At 40.3% G+C, this 19512-nt stretch overlaps 1 protein-coding gene across 1 annotated transcript in view; it reads right to left on the bottom strand.

Moving 5' to 3' along the window:
• Positions 1–1187: 1187 nt before the first annotated feature.
• The window catches only part of pfdn5 (prefoldin 5), a 30700-nt gene continuing 12375 nt past the window's right edge, over positions 1188–19512 (bottom strand). Inside the window, exons 3-6 of the mRNA XM_039746734.1 lie at positions 19181–19212; positions 14665–14739; positions 9111–9216; positions 1188–1628 (exon numbers count right to left, since the gene is read on the bottom strand). Coding sequence (XP_039602668.1) covers positions 1549–1628; positions 9111–9216; positions 14665–14739; positions 19181–19212 — 293 coding nt within the window. The 3' untranslated portion in view covers positions 1188–1548. The remainder of the gene's footprint in view (positions 1629–9110; positions 9217–14664; positions 14740–19180; positions 19213–19512) is intronic.

The raw sequence follows: 19512 nt of genomic DNA on the forward strand, positions 1-19512 counted from the left end.
CAGAGGAGTTAAGTGTCTGAGCGTCATCCTTGATAGTATCTTTATCCTTTCAGTCCCACGTCAGTAATATCTCCCGGTCTCCATATTTTCACTGGCTTAACTTTAATCGTATTCGCCCCGTTTCCCTCACGCCCCACACCACTGCTCTCCTTGTTCATAGCCTTGTCACTTCTCGTCTGGATTATTGCAATTCCCTTTTCTTTGGTCTTTCTCACAAATCTCTCTATAAAGCTTCAACTGGTCCAGAATTCAGCTGCCCTCATCATTACTAGAGCCTCCTCTATTCACCATATCACCCCCTTCTTGCAGCTGCTTGACTGGCTTCCGGTTAAGTTCCGCATTCAATTCAAAATTCTCCTGTTAACATTTAAGGCTCTCCACAACCTCGCCCCTCCATATCTGTCTGACCTCCTCCATTCTGACATTCCCTTCCGTACCCTTAGATTCTCTTCCTCCATCCACTTGACTGCCCCCTTCGTCTTTCTGGAATTCACTACCATCCGAACTTAGAAACATTGATTCATTCTCATTTTTCAAATCTAAACTTAAAACTCATCGGTTTGAGACTGCTTTTTCTCTTTGACTCCAATTGCTCCGTCTGATTTGAAATTTTGTATTTTAGTTTTGTTTATAATGTGTGTTTTATCTATTGTTCGTTGTGCCTATGAATAAATAAAATTTATTATTATTATTATTAAAGCTTAGAGCAACAGGGACACATTGAAGCATTGGGCCCTTTCTTGACAGAAGAGGTGAACAAACTCGGGCTGAAGGAAACAACAATGACTGCTGTCCAATTGACAGACAAAATACTTTGGGGAAACTCTTTTGTGAAATAAAATCTATTCCAGGGTAGCACACACTGGCACATGAGTTCGTGGTGCTGCCTTACTGTCCCAGCATTCCCAATTCTAGTCGTGTCTGAGAGGATTTCTGGTTGATGCTCGGGTTTTTCTCCTACGTCCCTAAAGACATGCTAGTGAGGTCTAAACTGGCCAATTGTGAGTGAATGAGTGAGTGAATGAGTGAGTGAATGGTGGGCACCCTACAAATTCAATGACACTTTGTTCCTAGTTGTTTCCTGCTTCATGCCCACGGCACCCAAGTTGACCTAAACCGAACTAAGCAGGTTTAAGAAGGTACGGAAAAGCAACCTGTATATGCCTTCTTCAAGAAAATGGCCCCAGTTGCTGAAACACAGTGGCTTTATTCGCTTGTCACGTCCCACACTTGAACAATTCAGTGCTTAAATACAAAATATAATAAACCTAACAGGCAAACCGCAGCAAAACGTTACTGGTACTGCAAATGAACATTACCTCTGTTCCTAACTGCTTTTAAAACAAAGTCTTTCCTCAAAAAAAAGAAATTGGTGTTGTCAGGGAATGAAAATCCAAAAAAAAAAATCATCATTCTTGACTTGTAGGTTGAGTTTTGTTGCCTTCACTCCCCCTTCAGCCGAGTGGGAGATCAACCAGAAGCTCACTAGAGTTTCCCACCAGTCCCGTTTTCCAAATGTACTGGCATGTTGACCTTAAAGGAGAAATTCTACGCTTTAGCTGTGCTGGACTGAGGGTTCTGTGCTGCATGCAGTTGCTGGATCTTCATGTTCATCACTTCAACAACAGCTGAAGAGAGAAAAAAAAAAAAAACAATATAAATATATCAATCATTAGCCATTTTCCAGGTTTACCCAGGGTAGCCAGTTACTCTCAAATCTTTTCTTCCAGTTCCCTGCTGTCCTGGGCTTTGAGGTGAGACCCATTCTTTTCCTATCATTTGACACCACTGGCCAATCAAGTCTTCTCTGGGCCTCACTGCCCCCACCCCACCTATCTCAGTGTACACCTTTTCAACCAATCATCCTCTGCCTTTCACTCCACCTGCCCAAAACCCTCTAGTCTAGTTCTCCTTACGTATTACCTTCACGCCAAACACTTCTCTCGATATTAAAAAAGGCCCAAAAAAAAAAAAAGAATTGTACTGTTGAAAAGACAAGAGCGAGTTCTTGACCAGTTGGCTGAGGTGCTCAGGACTGGCCTCGTCTAGGACTGTGTTATAACTGACTGGACCCTCGCAGACTTTGATTTTCTCTAGAGATGCTGCTCCATTAACAGAATGGCTGATCGCCATTCTCTGTTAACCATCGGAGATCGTAACATATGCAAAATCTCAGCTGGAACCAATATGTGTGGCACCATCATAACTGGTCAAAGTCACATTCTCCATTTTAATGTCTGGTCATTCAATAACAGCCTCTTCAGCATGTCTGCATAATATTAGATATAATGCCAGCTACATGGTTGGTTGTTTGGAGAAGACGACGTATTGCATTAGTGAACAAAACACAACAAATGTCATGTTTTTCCAATATCACTTAGTATGAATTCAGAAAGAATTCAGATCCCTTCACTTTTTCACATTTTGTTACATTGTACTTACATCAGGCAAGACTGCTAAGTACCGTGCCCAAGTATGACTGGTCCCTACCCCCAAAATGACCTGCGCTTAATGTTCTGGGCCCGGGGCTCGCTTTCATAATGGCCACGTGACTTTGTGTGAAGTCAAAACAAGATCTGAACACAGAGTGACAGCCTGCAGGTAAAAAGTATTTTCCTTATTTTGTGTTTTTTTGGAGTCGTGTATGGCAGGATGACGCTCTACGCTCTTATAGACTTAAGAGTGGGCAGTGCAGCGTTTTGCTGATAATCATGCTGCGTACAAGAAGATTCTTACAGTGACGAATGATGTTAAGCCAATCTACTGCAATTCACACTCATCTGTAAGGGGAGAATAAAAACCTGTTTATAACTCAAATGGTATTGAATAAAATGGGAACCTGACTTGTTGCATCATTGACGTCACTTCTGTTTTCTGTGCTCAAACACATTTAGCGACCACACTGTTCCTGAATCCTACTGAACCACGCCCGAGCACACCTCTTCCAAGTGGGCCAGGGCATGGTACTGTTGGCCCAGCACGGAGCAATCACATTAATCAAATGAACTAGACTTTGGGAGGTTACATGCAGACAAACATGCTCAGGCACAGAATTGTAAGTGTGAGTACATCCTTATACGAACATCAATTAAATTATTCTTTTCCCAACATTAAGCAACACTCGTTACCATGGAATGACAAAGTAAGAACGGGACTTTAGACATTTTTGCAAATTTATTTAAAAAAAACCCAGATATATCACACTGGCACAAGTATTTAGAACATTTGCTACAACACTTCAAATTGGGCTTTGGTGCATCCCACTGAAGTGCCTGGACTCCACCCGATTTCTGCCATTACTAAGAATGGCACACACCTGTCAACAGAAGCCACAGATGAGCAAAAACCAAACCATACAGTCAAAGGAATCGCCTGCAGAGCTTAGGGGCAGGATTGTTTTAAGACACAGATCTGGGGAAGCCTAAAAAAATTCCTGGAGCACTGATGGTTCTCAGAGCACACTGGCCTCCATCTTTTTTAAAATGGAAAGTTTATAACAACCAGGGCTCTTCCTAGAGCTGGTCATCCAGTCAAACTGCAATTGTGGGAGAAGGCCCTAGATAAGATAGGTGATCAAGAACCCAATGACCAATCTGGTTGACCTTTACAAAACCTGTACGGAGATGGAAGAAACTTTCAGAAGGACAACAATCACTGCATCACTCCACCAATCTGGGCTTTGTGAGTGGCCACACAGTAAGTGTTGGATCAGTACTAAAATTTTGACTTTGTATTGGACCTCAGTACCAGTATTGAAGTGGTTCCAAAGCAAATAATGGATAACTCCTAACCAACCCTTACTCCAGCCTCCCTGATGGCATCAGACTAGGCCTTAAGACCCTCTTGACAGCCAAGATATCCCATTTCTGATTTGGGGGGACTGTCTTGTGTAAATTTCTGGGTGCACTGAAGGAAATAAAGGGTGAGATGCCCCACCATCACTATCCCCCCATTCCACCCCCCAAGAGCCGCCAATGAAAGTCACCAGGTGTTGCAGATGTTGGGGATTGAAAGGGAAACTGACATTTACTTCTATTATCGAAAAGTTTTAACTATTGTTACCACATTTTTGTATACTTTTTCAGTACCGGTATACTGCGTAACCCTACCAGACAGAAGCCTCTCTTCATTAAAGACATGGAAGCTTGCTTGGCATCTGCAAAAAGGCACCTGAAGGATTTTCAGACTGTGAAAAACAAGATTCTCTGGACTGATTAAACCAAGAAACAGACCTATAAATACCTGGGAGTGCAGCTGGATGACAAATTGGACCAGTCTGCCAACACTGATGCTCTGTGTAAGAAAGGTCAGAGTTGACTATACTTCCTTAGAAGGTTGGTGTCCTTCAACATCTGCAATAAGATGCTGCAGATGTTCTACCAGACGGTTGTGGCGAGCGCCCTCTTCTACACGGTGATGTGCTAGGGAGGCAGCATGAAGAAGTGGGACACCTCACGCCTGGACAAACTTGTTAGGAAGGCAGGCTCTATTGTAGGCACGGAGCTGGACAGTCTGACATCCATGGCAGAGCGACGGGCGCTAAGCAAACTCCTGTCAATCATGGAGAATCCACTGCATCCACTGAACAGGATCATCTCCAGACAGAGGAGCAGCTTCAGTGACAGACTTTTGTCACTGTCTTGCTCCACTGACAGACTGAGGAGATCGTTCCTCTCCCACACTATGCGACTCTTCAATTCCACCCGGGGGAGTAAATGCTAACATTATTCAAAGTTATTGTCTGTTTTTACATGCATTTTTATTACTCTTTAATTTTTTTTGTTTGTATCAGTATACTGCTGCTGGATTATGTGAATATCCCCCTTTTTTTATCCTCTATCCCAGATCAGCATTGTCAGGAGGAAACCAGGCTCCACTCATCACTTGTGCCTTGAATCCAATGCAATGTCTCTGGAGAGACCTGAAAAACAGCTCTCTACCGACAATCTCCATCTACAGGTAAGCTGACAGAACTTGAGAGGATCTGCAGAGAAGAATGGCAGAAAATCCCCAAATCCAGGGGTACGAAGTTTGAGGCGTCAGACCATAATACCAAGGGCTTCTACGAAGGACTGAGCAAAGGTCTGAATACTTGTCTGTCTTTGTTTCATTTTTTAATAAATTTGCAAAAATGTTTAAAGACTTTTTTTCCTCACTTTGTCATTCTATGGTACTGAATGCTGTTTGATGAGGACAAAAATGAGAAGTTTAACATTAAAATGAGTTGGGCGTTTAGCATTAGGCTGGAACACTAGTCTGAAAACTTCCTGAATCCACTCTATGTTATCTGTAAAACAGTGCCCAGATACAAAGCTGACATTCTGTAATTTAGCCTCATAGTATTCTTTTCACCTACGGAAGACATGATGACATACAGTCAGGTTTATAAGTATTTGAACAGCGACACAATTTCATAATTTTGTCTTTGTATACCACCACAATGGATCGGAAATGAAGAAATGATTAAGTGACTTTAGTGTAGACTTAAAGCATGAATTCAAAGGGTTTAACATAAATACTATATGCGCCATTTAGAAATGACAGCCATTTTAATTCATGGTTGCACCATTTATAGGGGTTCAAAAGGAATTGGACATTTGACTGATGAGCTATTCCATAGCCAGAAGGGAGAGGTCCTTCATTACTTCATTTATTATTAAGCTGGTGCAAGGTCTGCAGTTGATTCTCAATATGAACTCTTAATGAGGTCCAAAGAGCTGTCCATGTAATTAAAAATACAGGCCATCGGTTGGTAGAGAAAACAAAACAAATCCTTTAGAGAGACAGCAGAACGCCCTGCGTAGAATTCACACTCTAACGTGGCGTAAGCACAAAAGCAGAAATGTGCTTACGCAAAAAGTCAGCGTGAAAAGTAACGCACATGCACACGCCTGCTGTCCCGCCCCATCTTCTTCAGAATTCCGCCTCTTTGAATATGCAAATCAATATAAATAACCCTTAAGCTCAGCGTTCTGTGAAAAGGCAATGGCAAACGCATGGGGGAAATAGAAGAAGTTCAGCGAATACTAAGTGGAGGCAAAGAAAAACGTACTATTTGTCAGTTTAAACAGTGATATAAAAAAAACCAAAAGGAAGTTGATCAAGTGACAGAGTGTCGGAGAAACTCGAAAGCTCAAGTTCACAAAGTTGCACAGTGCTGGAAATAAAACAAAGTTGTCACATATGAAAGTCGCCGTGAAAAGGCGAGTTGTAGGCCACCGTCTGAGTGTCACGTGAAAGCTTATTAGGGTACAGAGAAGAAGAAGAAAAAAAAAAAAAAGAAGGGCACATAGTGGTGAAAAAAGTACGAAATGTCAACTTTAATCTTGAAATTTCCACTTTAATCACGTAGATTATTTTATCATTAAAGTAGAACATCATAAACTTCATCTTAAAATCATTTAATTTACTACTTTCTCGATCCCATCATACTTAAAGTAGCACATTAAATGCTTTGTTTTGTATTTGATCTTCTATGTGCTCTGTGTGTGTGAATCACTACGTGCTTCTTAAACGGGCTTTCTCTTCCTCTGACAGGACACAGAATCCATTACATTCATGATATTACAGTTCTCTGAATAATTAAAATACTGAGATATATACGTGATATAATTTTCATGATGATAGGAGTTAAAACGTGTTATTAAACATGGGAACACGGTGGCGCACTGATTGTGCGCGACCTTCGAATAAATTATTTATTGCAGCAGTACTGTCTCTTTCAAATGTACTAAACCCCCAATTCCTGTCCTTACTTTTCTTTCTCCAAATACCCAATCACCACACAATCAGCTCTGTAATAGACGTTAAGCCATCTGTAAGCTTAGAATGCCAATTCTTCAAATCTTTTAAGGAACACTGAAATATTTTCATAGTATATGTTTAATTATTCGATCTTTCCAGTGTCACGCCAGTCCCAGCAAACATACAGCACAGGCAGGAACAATCCGCTAACTAGCGCTACGACACCGTGCCCTCACATGTTTAATTATTAACAATATAGATTATTTAGTTACAGTTTTATCTGTACAATATAATAAACATATTTTGCTGCATTTAATCTTAAAAATTATATTGTCATCATATGTAAATATGCGCTTTATAATGTGGCGCAGATTGTGCAATATTACAACTGTAGTGCAAGTTTACAGTGAGGTGACTGTACTTAAGTAAAAAAAGTTCTACAAGGAGCACTTGATGGACTTATTGAGGTCATTTATAGTTTTTGGGATGAAACTGTTTCTGAACCCTGAGGTCCATACAGGAAAGGTTTTGAAACGTTTGCTGTGTGAGAGCAGTTCAAATAGACAGCTTGGCTGAGGCAGTGTGTGCTTGATGCTGTATACCAATAATTCTCTTTCCAGTCAATAGTCAAGAGTAATATGGAAAAAGATGATCCGCTGTGGCGACCCCTAATGGGAGCAGCTGAAAGAAGACGACGACGGTGCAGTAAGAGTAACAACGCTACAGCAGCTCTGGTATTTAGAATAGTTTGGCCATTCTGTGGACCATTATATTATTACAGGTTAATTACAATCAGATGCATTAAACTAATAGACAATATGAGGTTAATTTCAGTGTATTGATAAGGCCGCGTCAGGGATGTGGATCTAAAAAAGAAAGGGTAACCACACTGGAACAGTAGCACAGCTTTGACGCTGGGTGCTGCCAGTCTGCAAAACTGAGCACAGAACTTGCGTATGCCAGGGTATGAGCTACCATGGAAATGTGCATGGCTTTATGCCAAGTTTAGGTTTTATATATTGCAATTTGAACGTGGAAACAGACTTACACAACATTTTTGTGCATACGCACCATTTATACATGAGGCCCCAGGAGTGATCAAATCAACCATATGGTACATTCTTAAAGAGAAGGAATGCACGGTCTACAAAATCACAGAGGACAACTGTGACGGATGACTGAAGAATTCTTCCCTTGGTGGAGAAAAAGCAATTCATGACATTTAGTCAAACCAAGCCCACACTCTGGCAGGTAAGGCCTGTCATTGCCAAAGGCTACAATCAAGAGAAGACTTCATGAAAGTAAAGAATGAGGGTTTACCACAATGTACAAGCCACTGGTAAACCATAAGTATATGAAGGTCAGATTAAAACAAAAAAAAAAAAAAAAAACAACACTAGTCCATGTTTGGAACAGTTTTCTTTGGACAAATGAAATAAGATCAATATGTACCATGAAGAAAGATAGAGAACAGTATGGAGAAGAGAGAACCGCTAATGATCTGTAGCCTACTACATCATCTGTGAAACACGGCACAGGCAGTGCTATGGCATGGGTTCTGACTTCAGACAGTCATTGACAGCAAAGGACTTTTAACCAAATATTGAAAATGATTGTTATATTTGTAATACTTATTATACTTTTTGAGCCCATGGAAATGGGGGAACCATGAATAAAAATGGCTGTCTTTACTAAATGGCTCATGCAATGTTTTAGTTTAAACCCTTAGAATTAAAACTGTAAGTCTACATGTACAGTATAATGACATCTTGATTGCTTTGTTTCAAATCCATTGTGGTTGCACAAAAAGCCAAAATTATGAAAATTGTATCACTTTTTAAATACCTATGGACCTAACTGTATAAGAAAAGTAAGCCATGTCATTACTCCAGGATTTTAGCCTCTCACTGCACAAAATACTTAGTACTCTACAATAAAAATGAACCAACCTTAGTTTAGTAATTTCTACATTCATTCCAAAACACACAAACTGGTAAATAATAGCTGACTCAATTAGGCTAGAAGTCCAATTAAAAACAGAAATTGGAACAAAAACCTGTAGCCGCAGGGAGTCTCCAAAAGAGAATTTGAGAACAGCTACACCAGTGCAATTGGCACTTCACAGCGGTGCCTTCTATGGGGCATGTGTGTACCTTTTCCACATTCATAGGAGTTTCCTCAACCTCTGAAGCGAAGTTTGGCTCACATTTAGTACAAAATACCTTTTAACAGTTACAGACAAATTTAAATTATTTATTACTGCAGTTTCTTTGTGATTAAATCATACCAGGTAGATGGACCTATCAACAGATTAACTTATTCTATATTGCTGACTTGAGACAGATAATGAAGCTTGTCCTACAAACCTTGCTTCATGGCATGCTTCTCCTGTAGTGCGGGTTGAATCTTCTCTATTTGCTTTGTAAGGAAATCAATCTTCCGCTTGAAGAAGTCTTTTGATTCTTCAACATTCTGGGTCAAGGGGAATAGTAAAACAAGTTAGGGATTAGAAGCAAAATGACTCCCTACTCAAGGTTTCTTTATTTAGTCATGTTTATACAAGAAAACATGAAATTTGCCTTTCGAGTTGCATCTAATAACAGACAGAAAGAAATAAAACAAACACTCTGTCCTACATACACTCACATCTGTTAGAACCATACTTTAAGACTCTCAAGAAAAAATACCAATAGGACTTGCTTTATGAATTGGTGTTTGGCAGGTGTAATTGTTATGAGGCTTTTGTCCAACATGGATTCCCCAAATGGAGTTAATAAATGGTTTCCAATCAATGTGTGAATCAGTGGTCAAACTCCTCTACTGAATACAGCGTTGTTAAAATGAAACTACTCACTTCATTTATCAATGCACCAAGTGTAGATTACTTTTTAAAAAATGTACACAACTAGAAATATTGAACTACTAACAGATGCAGACTAACCTCATGTCTGAAAGACATGGTGAAGATCTCATGCGGTTAAATGTGAGAGTTTCTAACTTCTCCACAAGAGGGAGCCTGAAGGCTGTACAAGGCATCCTGCATTTATAAATTAACTGCACAGGCAAAACCAAACTGGCAAAATGGTTGACAAGCTTCTCATTTTCATACATTTACCATATTGTCGCCTCAGAGGAGTGTTCAGGAAAAGTGCTGACTAGAGATTCCAAACTGACCCTCTGCAAATATGTGCGTGTGTATGAATAGATTCTACAATGACCGATGCCTATTCAGGGCTGTATGCTTTAACTTCGTCAAGTGCTGCTTGAACAGGCCCGGTCCCTTGCAGCCCTGAGAATGTTATGCTCTTTACAGAGTACAGCCTCAGAACACCACAGGATTCTAGCTGTAATGCAATGCCAGAAGTTGGTAATCCACTCATCATGTACATCTATGAACAAAGTGGTTTCAATCCAATTAAAATAAACCGTGATCATTTCTTCTCTTGGTGCCACTGCTCTACTGCCAAGCTGTTTGCCTGCCTATGGAAAAGTATATCTCGGATAAAGGAGCACTAAAATCTTAGGGTAGGAGAGTCCTGTCATCACACTGGTCTGCCCAGCACCAGCTCCACTGCAGAATGGCCAATGGGGGAGAAGGCTTGTTGGTAGAGGTCTCCAGGACTCTGTGTCTGGCTTGTCTGACTTCCTTTTTCTACAACATAGTTCTACAGAGTAGAGCTGCTGCTCCTCTGCATCGAGAGGAGTCAGATGAGGTGGCTCGGGCATCTGATCAGAATGCCTCCTGGACGCTTCCCTGGTGAGGTGTTCCGGCACGTCTAACCAGGAGGAGGCCCCAGGGAAAACCCAGGACAGAGAAGAGGAAGGATGGATGGTTCTACAATTAACCGATGGACAGATATTGTTCTTTTATTTGTGTTTGTTAGTTCCTACTTTAACGTGTTTCAACAACATTTATTTATATAGCACATTTTCATACAAAAAAATGTAGCTCAAAGTGCTTTACAAAATTAAGAATAGTAAAATAGAACACACAATAAAAAATAAACATAAGTCAGCATTAACATAGAATAAGTAGGGTCCGATGGCCAGGGTGGACAGAAAAAAAAAAAACAACTCCAGAGGCGGGAGGGAAAAAAAAAAAAAAAAATCTGTAGGGATTCCAGACCAAGAGACCACCCAGTCCCCCAGAACAGATCTGTATCCTCATATGTGACAGTTCTGTATTTAGTAAATGGTAGAATCTATTCTTGCATTATTATGCCTTGCAGATTGGACTGTTGGATTTATGAGGTGGCCATGACAGACTGGCCATCTAGTCCTGTCCCAATACATTGATACACTCTGCGCGCCCAACCAACTTGCAAGGGGTCTCTCTCTAAACTGCCTTTCCCAATATTTCATCCGTTTTTTTTTTTACAACGTTTATATTAACTTCACCTGTTTGTTGTCTACAATATTGGTACAAATCTTGTAATTGATATTTAACCCACTTCCTACTTGTCTAAATGACTTGAAATTTTGCACACTTACTCACTTCTGATGACAATACATGAATCAATAATCCATTTCACAATCAATTAATCCATGTTAATTAAGAAATGAAATTTTCATATGAAGAATAGTTCAAGATTTCACCAACAGATGGCGCTAGTAACGGCTAGAAATATAAAGGTAAGGTCCACTGATACGGTCTATCTTTTTTGCATCTTGTATGAAGATGTGTGCATATAAACGTCAAAAGAAGTGTTAAAATATTGATTACAAAATTATACAAAAACAAACCCAAGAGTAAAAAGTTGAAAATAATATATATATATATATATATATATATATATATATATATATATATATATATATAAAATACTTTTTAAAAACCACGCTTTAACTTAATTTCCCCTTACAAAGGTTTTTTTCTTTAGGCATTTGTTGTCTTCATAAGGAGTGGCGGCTGGTGGGCTGTCAAAACAGGGCCTGTTAAAGCCCACAGAGACATCCCTTGTTAGATTTTGGGCTATATGTGGTGGTCATGGTTCCAAATCCATTAACACTGTAATCTTAGCAGTTTATATTTGATGTAGGAAGGAGAAAAAAAAAAACACAACAACATTCCTGCAGAAAAGCAAGCTCTGGAGATTTTGGTAAGGTTTATCAGACCAAAGCACACTGCTGGCAAACTAGGCCAAATTACTTATATACACTATATGGTCAAAGGCATGCAAAGACCCCTACAAAACTTGTAAGTTCAGGTGTTTCAAGTGCATTCATTGTTAACTGCTGCAGAAAATCAAGCTTAGAGTGACGCAGCCTCCATTGACAAACATTTGTTTGTACTGAAGAGCTCAGTGACTTTAAGTGCACTGTCATAGCATGTCACCTTTGCCACAAGTCAGTACATGAAATTCCTACTCAGCCAGACATGCTGTGGTCAACTGTAAGTTATATTATTGTGTACTGAAAGTGTCTAGGATCTTGACTTTGCTGACGATGCTGTGATCTTTGCGGAGTCAATGGAGGCTCTGATCAAGGTGTTCGAGAGACTGAGTGAGGAGTCTGAGTGTCTGGGCTTGCGAGTGTCCTGGATAAAAAACAAGATCCAGGCCTTTAATGACTTCTTGGGCAGAGCCATCGGCAGTGTGTCTGTTTGCGGAGAGAGTGTTGACCTTGTTGAGAGGTTTGCTTACCTTGGCAGTGACATTCATGTCTCTGGTGACTTTTCCTATGAAGTCAGTGGACGGATTGGGAGAGAATGGGGGGGTCACTAGGTCACTGGAAAGGGGTGTCTGGCGCTCCCGATATCTATGCAAAAGGACGATGGTCCAACTTTTTAGAGTTCTGGTGCTTCCTGTCTTGCTATATGGTTGCGAGACATGGACACTATCCAATGACCTGAGACGAAGACTGGAATCCTTTGTTACTGTGTCTCTCCGGAAAATCCTTCGGTACCGCTGGTTTGACTTTGTGTCAGATGAGTGGTTGCTCATGGAGTCCCGAATGAGACACATTACCGGCATTGTGAGGGAGTGTCAGTTACGGCACTACGTCCATGTGGAACGTTTCCCAGAGGGTGATCCATCTCGTAAGATCCTCATTGTTGGGGACCCAAGTGGCTGGACCAGGCCAAGGGGTCGCCCATGTAACACCTGGCTGTGGCGGATAGAGGGTCATATCCAGAGGGTGGGACTGGACAACATGTCTGCCTGGGGGGTTGCAAGCCAGGATCCAGAGTTGTTTCGTTGTGTAGTGGGTGCGTAACACACTGTACCAGTGCATGCTCCCCAACTTGACTTGAAAGTGTCTAGGAGCAACAACCGCTCTGCCACGAAATGCTAGACCCCACAAACTGATCGTATGCTGCTTCACTCACAATGGACTTCCAAGCTGCCTCTGGAAGGAACATACAGTGGGTTTGCAGGGCCAGTCAGCTGCACACAAGCCTAAGATCACGATGTGTAATGCAAAGTTGGTAGACACTGGATATATGGAGCAGTGGAAATATGTTCTCTGCAGTGACGTGTCACATTTCCCTACCTGGCAAACCGATGGACCAATCTGGGTTTGGCTGATGCCAGGAGAATGCTCCCTTCTGGGTAGCATACTGTCCACTGTAAAGGAGGAGAGTTAATGGTCTAGGGCTGGTTTTCATGGTATGGTATAGGCAAGGCTCCAGTGGTTTCAGTGAAGGGTGCTGTTAATTCTATAGCAGAAAAACGAGATTTCAGACTGTTTGTGAAAGTCATATTCATGCATGGCTGTGCTCCTATGTACAAAGCTAGGTCCATAAAGACATGGAGGAACTCGGGTGGCATGCAGAGTGCCCTGAACTCAACTACTGAACACAACTGCGATGAACTGAGAGCGTTGATTGAGAGTCAGGTCTACCTGACCAGCATCAATGCCTGACCTCACAAATGCTCTGTTGGCTGAATGGACACAAATCCCCACAGATACACTTCAAAATCTTGTGGAAAGATGAACAGAAGCTATTGCTGCAAAGGGGTATCCAGCTCCACATTTGGTGTATTTCTACAACACGCACTTTGTTTTCAGGAACCATTGTGCTGCTGAATGATGTAGGGTTCGGGTCACTTGTGGTCACTGTCCACTTTCATGTGTTAACCTTTCCCATCGCACAACAGGAATTGCAACATTTTTGCAAAATGTGGCGAGTGGTGCGAATGGGAGTTAACGGGGGACTTCTTCAATGCGGTGCACCATGAAGAAGGGGGGAGCGAAGTTCATTGTGTTTGGGGGTTCATGGGGGAAGACAAAATTGCTTCTATATGGTGGCTATGGCTATGAAGAGTGATGCAGCGCAAAGCAAAGCAGTCCATCTTCTTCGATAACTCTCCAAACTACTAACAGATTTGCAAGATGATGCCAGTGCTTGTGGTCAACCAATCAGCACAATTCACCGGCCAAGATCACTCCATAATAGTTCCTGGTTGAAAAAAAGGTACATAACCTCGAGCAGGATCTTTAAAAAGAAAGTACCAGGAACTACAAATTGCTTAAGTTTCTACAGTGGGAACGCTACAAAAATTCCTGCATTTCTTAAAAGTCCCTTTATCCTGAGGTGAGAAACAGTATATTAATGCCCTCAGTTTTTGAAAGAAATGTCCAGCGAGCTCATATGGAAGTGATGGTTAGGTGTCCAACAACATTTGACCATACAGTGTATATGATTGCCTTGTAAGAGAAGAAGGGACAGTAGTCTGTCAGCCTTCAAATCATTGTTGCATTGATACCACATTCTAAATGAGTGCCAACCCACAAGTATTTTAATTTGTTAGTGGAAAGTGATCACTGCCACAGGCAATTCCCACATGCTAGCAAAGCTAACTCAGATTTGCAAACACTTCACCCAGTAGAAGCAGATTATTTAGATAGGATTAAGTACAATCAAGCAGATGAGAATCTATAAAAAAAAAAAAAAAATTTAAAAATAGAAAAGAAACTCACCTTTTCCACATAATAGCCAGTTCCAATATCAACTAGAACATGTTCAACATCATTTAGCACTCCTGGTACATACATCTAGGAAAGGGGGAGCAGTTAAGGAGTCAACAGCACCACCACATGAACAGACAGATGACATCATAATTCACGCTGCCCGACTGTGCGATTCTCATCCGTTCCCTGAACACTTCTTAGTTAGGTGAATGTTAGGAATGTGAACACATAATTACTATTCATTTAAATGGAAAAAAAAATATATACGTTACCCTGGCTCCAAGAAAGTGACCCCTGTTTTTGCTCAAATAAAACCAAACTATGAAAACTGACGGAATTTAGGAACAACATGTCCTCAAAACAAACCCCAATAAGACATTTTCCTTTAATAACCTCCTTAGTGTTATGTAAACCACCAGGTGAAACAAGCCAAAAACACAGAAATTTTTTTTCAACAAGAAAAATGTTACTATGTGTAACACAAACATGTACTCATCGAAAAGACAACTTAAACAGAATATGAAAGGTCTTTACGGTGTTCACTGAGTACACGTCCATGTGACATGTTTTGAAATAGTCTCCAATACACAACCCGATGTTGCAATGGGGACAGTATAAAAGTGTTTCTTTGCACACTTCTCTTTTTTTTTTTCTTCATTGTGCACAAGTTGGTAGAATGTCAGTGCCTGATTCACATGATGGACATACCCCACTGGTGGTATTGTAGGCTACCACAGCACACGGTTCAATGACTTCCACATTTCCTCTGACATTTGCTGCATTGTGAACAGTGCTTAGGGTGCTAGCGTCTTTCATGTCCTTTCACTGAATCCCAACCATTTTGCCATGCACCACACCACGGTGAGCCTTCATGCAAACAAATTTACCAGGCATATCACAGCAGTTCAGTCATACAGTGCGCCATATGCATGTTTCACTATCCAAGTCAATATCTGATAACCAATTCGCCTTGTCAACACCATTGCTTTATTCAACTAGTGACTCGGTTTGTTTTTTCTAAAACTGGCTTTACAGCTCCTCATATACAAGTCATTGTATTTTTGCCTGAAGACTCTACCCCACTTGTGAATACTGATGAGTTACCATAGAATGGGGTAAAATCTATACTAACAGGTTGGCAGCATCATGTAATTTTATCAACTAGATGGCAGTATACTGTACCATGCATTATTCGGGCTTAACACTGTACATTGGATCAGGATAGTTATATCCTGAGGGGCATGGGGGGTAACTATTTTTACATAGAATACTGAGGCCAAGAGACGCTTGGGGTAAACATCCTGGAGATGAAGTACCGTTTATGTATGGCTTATCACTCCAAAACTCACACCTTTAAACATAATGTGCTTTTGATTTGTGACATGTGACAAGCTGGCTGCCCCACAGAATAAAAATGAAGCATGAGCAGTGAGTACAAACAAACAGTAGCAAAACACATCAAGAATATCCAGGGCCCTGTGAACGCTGCAAATTAGCTCCAGCCTCACTAGGTCACATGTTCTGGGCCTGCTCCAAATTAACATTATTCTGGACAAAAATTTTTAATTACCTCTCAGACAGCCTTGGACTCACAATCCCTCCTAACCCATTAACAGCTGTGTTTGGGGGTCTTCCAGAGGGGCTTAAAGTGGAGAAGGACAAACAAATTGTGATTGCATTCACTACACTGTTGTACGCAGACTTATTCTGATAAACTGGAAGAACCCAAACTCTCCTCTTTTAAGTCAGTGGGAAACTGATGTGTTATATTATTTAAAATTGGAAAAAATCAAATACTCAGTTAGAGGATCTGTGCAGACTTTTTTCAAAACATGGCAGGATCTACTCAGTAATATTTTGAAATGAGTTTATAAAGCACAGAGAATTTGTTGATTTAGGTATTTTTAAAAGCCTTAAATTTTACACCGTTTGGCTTGCTCTCTCTCTCAAGGGTGGGGATCGATCTGTTCTTAGCATAATTCTTTTTTTTTTTAAAAACGTGATTGCTATGTATTGATTGTAATAAAATTAATAAATAAAAAAAAAGAATATCCAGGGCCGTTCAATTATGCAGGCTGAAGCTGGGTGAGCTTAGAATGACCAAAAATGCAAGGGTGTTAGGGCTAACAGCTACAGTTCAAAAGTCATTCCAAAAGTCTTCATAAATATGAAAATTCAGCTTCACTGTGGTGATATAAGCGTCGAGATTAAAGTGGAAATGTCGAGAATGCGTACCTGCCGTAGTGCAAGTGTGAACTTGAATATCCAACAGGCTTTCACTTTCCCACTCAAAAGTCTTATTCATAGGTAGTTTTACTTTTTTCCAAACGTTTTACCAACATGAGCAAAAAACGTGTTCAGAAAACAACACTGCTCAGTTGTTTCAGAAAAGAGATGTCACAAACTAATGAAGGTGCGGTGTCAACTGTGATGTGGCAATTTCAGACAAAGACATTGCAGAGGCTGGTCCATCAGGAGAAATCTCTTCAGTACACACTCTGCCAATTGATAAGTCTAAGCACCGCTTATCCGGCATAAACAAACAATGGTTTAAGATTTTGATTGGCTAATGGTCAAAGAAAATGGTATATGGTGCTCATTGTGTGTGAAATATTCAAACAAACACCACCCAAGAAGGGAGTTACCTTGGGTAAATGTGCCATGTACAAGAATTCGAAAAGAAAGCTTGCTGCACCATGAAAAAAAGTAAAATGCACATTGAGACTTCTGCTGATCTTTTAGGAAAGCGTGTACTTCAGCAAACTGGAAATTGGTCAAATTGAAAGATTTGTATCTGTGTTAAATAACTTACAGAGAGATGCCTTTGTGGGAGCTTTAAGATCCATGCATTGGTTGGCAAAAAATGAGTTGCCACATACAACGCGGTTTGAAAAGCTGTTGGAACACTGTAAAGAAATGGGTTGTTCCTTTTTACAACATCTCAATGTTGGTAAAAATGCACATTACACCTTTAAAAGAATAATGCAAGAGCTGCTGGTGTCTTAGCATCAGAAATAAAATCTAACATACTGAAAAATATACACACAGAAAATTTGTTCAGTATTCTGTGTGATGAAACTACAGATATCTCAGTTATAAAACAATTAATTATTTACATTAAATATGTTTGCCAGGTCACTAAAGAGGTCAGAATTAGTTTTGTATCAACCCGCAATATGATTGCTGGCAAAGGGGAGACTATAAGCAACACACTGAGTGAGACTATGGACACTCTAGGCTTGAAAACTGCTAATCTGCTTGGACTAGGGTCAGATGAAGCTGCTGTTATGATTGGGAAACAGAAACGTGTGGCAAAACTACTTAAACATAAATCATTTGGACACTTGGTCAACTGCCACTGTGTAAACTGCCGATTGGCCCTCACAAGTGCCCAAGCAGCAGCTGCTGTACCTTATTTAACAAAACTGAACAACATCTTAAGGTAGCTGTTCTATTTCTTCCAAAATTCTTCAGTTAGGATGGCTGGTATAATGGAAATTCAAAATATTCTGAACATTCCCCAGATTAAGCTGAAAATGGCCAGTGACACTAGATGGCTGTCTCATGACTTTGCAGTACAGTCACTACGACAGTGTATGATGAGTGATTTCCTTGGAGGGCCCACATCCTGGGGACTTTGATTATGGGAAAGCTGCAGACAACTGGGCCTCTAGGAAGAAAAGAAGAATAAACATTTAACTGAAGACACCGTCTGCACATGCAAGTTGGCTTTGAAGAATATTTTTTTTATTTTTCTTCCTTAGGTTTCCCATACTTTTTTTCATTGTTTTCACTTTTCTTCCCGACAGCAACAATACTTGTGCCATTTGGTTTATGTCATAATAATTGTTATTTAAAAATTTTGTTAGGATTGCAGGATCCTGAATTGGATACTTCTTAAATTTAATAAAAATAATCTGGCACAAGTGTCAAACCTTAAAAAAAGAAGTCATATTGAGCATTGGAAAATAATTATTAATAAACTAATAAAACTAGCGCACATTTAATTTTCCTCGTCCCGCCCCACCAGGCTACTTCATCATGCCACTCGGCTAGAAAACATTTCTGGGGAGAACACTGTAGGGTGTCAATTTTGCCAAAGCCACTTTCGATTGTTTAAATTTTTAAAATATGTTAATCCCTAAATTAAAAACAAAGGGTCTGCTCTAAGAATGTGGAAAAAAGAATTGTAGGTGTCAATTATTTTTGTCATTTTCAACTTATTTCACAGGAAACTGAGATCAATTTTAAATAGAGGAAGGGTGATACCAATACTTTTGGCAACATTGGTAAAAGTACGGAGCTCAAATTGAAAACGTGACCAAATGTTTTGCCTTAATACCTTTTCAGAAATAAATGGGAGCTCTAGGCCTTCTAAATGTATGCATTTTTCCAACTGTAACCTACAGACACAAACCTTGACATTTTAACACTCAGTAGACTCTCTTTCATGCTTAGGAATCTGCAAACTAGGACTCCACATCTGGCTTCACAGTGAGATTAGTAATGAAAATGAAAAGGATACTGAACTGGTTAAGGGAACCAAAAGCTCTTTCCCTAAAAGAAAAGGAGATGAAGCAGTTAGTGGAGTATTTTAATAAAAAAAAACAAAAACAACACCTCTGTACACACAGATCTCCAAACCACAACAGCCTTTAACTACAGGTCCCCCAAAGTATGGCAATGTTTGTCTGTTACACACTGGTAGATACGTGTTTTTTTTTATCAATCTACCTCAGTCCAGCACATCAGGTTGCCATCTTTGTTACTTGTCTTTCTCACACAGCACAGCATACACCAGTACAGGTGAAAGTTCACATGGTCTGCAACGTGCTGCAGCTAAATTTAAATGTTTAC

This window comes from Polypterus senegalus, chromosome 3 (assembly GCF_016835505.1).
Source record: "Polypterus senegalus isolate Bchr_013 chromosome 3, ASM1683550v1, whole genome shotgun sequence".
Classification (NCBI taxonomy): Eukaryota; Metazoa; Chordata; class Cladistia; order Polypteriformes; family Polypteridae; genus Polypterus; species Polypterus senegalus.